At 42.9% G+C, this 3,980-nt stretch overlaps 1 protein-coding gene across 1 annotated transcript; it reads right to left on the bottom strand.

Moving 5' to 3' along the window:
• Positions 1-582: 582 nt before the first annotated feature.
• LOC147441101 (ubiquitin-conjugating enzyme E2 34-like) lies at positions 583-1,359 on the bottom strand. Its single transcript, XM_086483389.1, has 4 exons — positions 1,292-1,359; positions 1,008-1,035; positions 826-917; positions 583-628 (listed from the first exon to the last, which is right to left on the bottom strand). The coding sequence occupies exons 1-4, from the start codon at positions 1,342-1,344 to the stop codon at positions 583-585; spliced, it is 219 nt and encodes a 72-aa protein (XP_086339515.1). The 5' UTR covers positions 1,345-1,359.
• Positions 1,360-3,980: the final 2,621 nt, after the last annotated feature.

Here is a 3,980-nt window from a genome sequence, read left to right as displayed (position 1 = left end):
GCCACTTCGAGTTGTGAGGCTGAGTATAGGGAAGTCTTCACAGGTACGGTTGAGTGTGTATGGCTCAGACGCCTTATGGCTGATTTGGGTGTTGGATAGGACATTGCCAACACTATCTACACTGACAGTCAGAGCACATTGGCAGTTGCGAGGAACCTAGTTTTTCATGCTCGCACAAAGCACATTTAGGTGCATTACCACTATGTCAGGGAGAGGCTTCGAGCAGGAGAGATCAGCTTGGCTTATGTGCCAACATAGGACAACCTTGCAGAACTTTTCACAAAGGCATTGTCACGTGAGAAGCTTGAAGCTTCCCGCAAAGCTTTGGGCTTACTCCCCTTTGTGGAGTGATCATGTCCTTAGGGCATGGCACTTCCCTTTACTCATGTGCCAGCTCTTGTTCACCACATCACTCCAGGGGGGTTTGTTACCACATACATGTGGTAGTGATGTGTGTGAACACACTAGGACCGCCAGGGGCATTTTTTCCCTCTTTAGGAGGTTTTTTCCCCCGTGCATTGTATATACGCCCATCACTCTAGGGCTATCTATCTTTCCATTGCAGACTAAGTAATACTCTCTCTATTGTGTGCCTACAGATTCAGGAAACATTTTGCGAAAAATTGGGCTGCAAATGATGAACACATGACACATTAAATATAATCCGTGTTGTCGTATCTACGTTTTACTAGCTTTATGTCTTGCTTTATCACACACAAGCTTTATGTCTTGCTTTATCACACATGAGCAATCAGTCCCAAGAAAAAAACCAGAACAACATGCACACCCTTGTACTACAAGAGTTGCAATTGCGAATGCACCCACCTCTTACAATTAAAAGCAAGTGATGCTTGTGCAAAGCGATGCTTCTCCTCGTCAGTGCTGGAGACACTTCCAGTTGTGGGAGCCTTCTCCATCTGTCAAATGTATGTGTGGTAAGGCAAAAACGTTGTATGAACAGAGTCAAAAATCAACAGGCGTCAATAAGTTTGTGATATTATTCTCACCATAAAAGATAGCAATCCTGTAAGAATGCTGCAAGACACATATCAAGAACAAAATTAATAGTCAATGTCGTATGCGAACTCTAACAATGTATCCCATGTACATATTTATTTGAAATTTCAATTAATTATTTGCTTATAAAGAGAAGATGCGAAGAAAACAATACTTCAGCATCCTAGGACCAATTCCAACAAACCCAATTACTTTATCCAACAGAGAGTACAAGTCTAGAAAATCCCATTATTCTCTACTTGGTTCTCACACAAAGAGAGAGAGAGAGAGAGACCTTGAGACTGACCACATCGGATTCCAAGTTTCTGGGTGAACTGAAATGTACATTGTCCAGCAGTTAGCAAGCTTTACAAATAGCCTTTCTAAGGAGTGATCAGCTTGAAGTAAGAAGCATTACAGTCACTCATGGACATGCAAAGTCGTTTCTGAGTGGCAAAGCGACCATTAGGAGTAAGCATGCTGCACAAGGACATGACAGCTCTTAAGAACATAGGACAACCTTGCAGATCTTTTGACAAAGGCATTGTCTCGTGAGAAGCTTGAAGCTTTCCGCAAAGCTTTGGGCTTACTCCCCTTTGTGGACTGATCCTGTCCTCAGGGCATGGCACTTCCCTTTACTCATGTGCCAGCTCTCGTTCACCACATCACTCCAGGGGGGATTTGTTACCATATACATGTGGTAGTGATGTGTGTGAACACACTAGGACCGCCGAGGCATTTTTTCCCTCTTTAGGAGGTTTTTTCCCCCGTGCATTGTATATACGCCCATCACTCTAGGGCTATCTATCTTTCCATTGCACACCAAGTAATACACTCTCTATTGTGTGCGTTGAGCTTCCTTCGTCTTCTCCAAGCTGTGTGTTTCTCTGCAACCCTAATTCCAACAGCAGTGGCAGCAATCGGGGGAGAGGGTAGGGGACCAGTGGCAGCAGCCGGGGGAGAGGACAAAGGAGTAGTAGCAGGGGAAGGGACCCATAACTACTTCTCTTTGTATACATCTTGACGGAAACAACACAATTTGTAAAGTTTTGAGACAATGAAAAGCGTACATTTTTAAAACATTGTTTGAGCGGCACAAAATGTCTCTGTATTAGTCATTTTGAAGAGTACATCATGGTTTGCATGGCATCAAAGCTCATTGCGTGCACAATGTATGTGACCTAGCTTCTGGTGGAAGCAATTAAGTGAAGTGTATTTCAGAGGGACTCTTTGGACAATGTTGTTTTCTCCTTGCGTCTTGGAATCTGAGAAGAAGGAGGAGTTAGATTCTATGTCTCAATGTATTAAAGACAATCAAAATTCATCCATTTAGTAAGCACCTTTCTATTGTTGAGACTAAATGCATACAATTTCGGCAAAAGTGGAAGTCCTTCACATGTAAGATATACCTTGAGCTGTGCAAGAGTTGTGCTTGACATTGTCTCGATCACAATAAGTAGGCTGTCTCAAAAGTAGCGCTTCATTGATAAAGGTTTGTCCTTAGGGCTAGACTTTGTATCTTGGTCAAGTGGAATAAGCTGCCAACTCAGAAGGTAATATCTAAAATAGTAAAACAACACTATGAAATTTTGAGAGCTTATAATAAACTTGCAAATTATGAACTTCTTTTGCAAAAAATACAAATATTGCCTTGTGACCGTTTCTTATCCCAATTATCATCTAAAAAGTTCAAACAGCTCTCAGACTTGCAAATGAACATTGTTGCAGTAGTTCTTATTTGCTCATCAAAGAAGAAATCTACAAACACTTTAAGAGGCATAAATAGTGCAAGCCAAACTATCTTTGTGGCAATTGAATACTTGAGGGACTTTCGTATATCCTGAAACTACCTATTCCTAAAGATTTCACTAGTTTGCAAAGCTGGCAAAGACCAATCCTTGTTGTGAAAGGATGGAAGTGGCAAAGGAGTTACACGATCCCAACCAAAGGAAGTTCTTGGTTCCAAATATGACATTCATAAAAGAATATTCCATTATCTGCAAGTTCCTTGTGTTGTCTTCCTCGGTACATTTGCTCACCAATAAATGCATGGAAAGCATAATAAATCCCAACTATGCTCTCAACTGGTTGCCAGCCGTCCTATTCGATGGATAAAAATCTGAAACATACCAAAGATGATATCCACCACTTAACCTTCGAATATAATCATGCACTAAGTGAGATGCTCAAAATAACTTACAGGTCGGTCAATGCCATGGAAAACTTGGAGGAGATGTTTCCAACCTTAAGTTTGCATGTTGGAAAGCATGTTATATGAGGACCTCTTTCACCCGCTTGCTTTGTGCACACACTTCAAACTCTTTAACTTGTCCCTTGAAAGCCTCCACAAAATCATTGCGTTGCCTCCCCTTCCTCCTCCTAGTTTGCAGTAGTACCCAACTTTCGATAGTTATTCGAGATGGTATCCATGCTTGATCATTTGTAGTATAATTGTTACAAATGCTAACAGAGTCAATGGTAGTGCTAGGCCTTCGAGAAGTAGTCATGGTGTGCACTAGAATACACAAAAAAGTTAGCGCAAATATGAAAAAGGGAAGAAAGTTTTGAGAGGAAAGTAGAGTCAGAACAAGGGTCTCGTAGGGGCAAGGTCCGAACCTAGGGACTAGGGTGGTCACGGACTACAGCCAAGGGCTGGGCTAGACAGTGTGGACAGGGGATCCGTCTAGGACAAGGGGCTAGGAGCCCGCCTATATAATGGGGGGTTGGGAGGAGGATCCTATGGTCTAGCATCCCTAGTTCTTACATTGGTATTAAATCCACCCTTTTTTGGGACACAGAGGAGTGGAGTGTTGTACTCTTTGCATGTCATGCACGCCACAAGAAGCTGACCAGCGGGCATGGCTGCTTAGCAGGGGGCCTTGAGGTCTTTGGCCATCGCGGGATCCGCCCCTATCGAAGGGGATGAGTAGAAGCGAAGAAGATCAAATCGCGAGCTCTTAGGCTCGGCAGCTGCACGCAGACCC

Source organism: Adiantum capillus-veneris, chromosome 15 (assembly GCF_014529385.1).
Source record: "Adiantum capillus-veneris isolate H3 chromosome 15, ASM1452938v2, whole genome shotgun sequence".
Classification (NCBI taxonomy): Eukaryota; Viridiplantae; Streptophyta; class Polypodiopsida; order Polypodiales; family Pteridaceae; genus Adiantum; species Adiantum capillus-veneris.
This window is presented reverse-complemented; position numbering and strand designations above follow the sequence as displayed.

What these genes read in the sequence shown, in the direction of transcription:
- LOC147441101 (XM_086483389.1), bottom strand. Translation starts at nt 1,344, where the DNA reads ATGTACATTTCAGTTCACCCAGAAACTTGGAATCCGATGTGGTCAGTC. An exon ending in CAGGATTGCTATCTTTTATG is followed by an intron (nt 918 to 1,007) that starts GTGAGAATAATA and finishes TACATTTGACAG; the next exon opens with ATGGAGAAGGCTCCCACAAC. An exon ending in CTTGCTTTTAATTGTAAGAG is followed by an intron (nt 629 to 825) that starts GTGGGTGCATTC and finishes CATCATTTGCAG; the next exon opens with CCCAATTTTTCGCAAAATGT.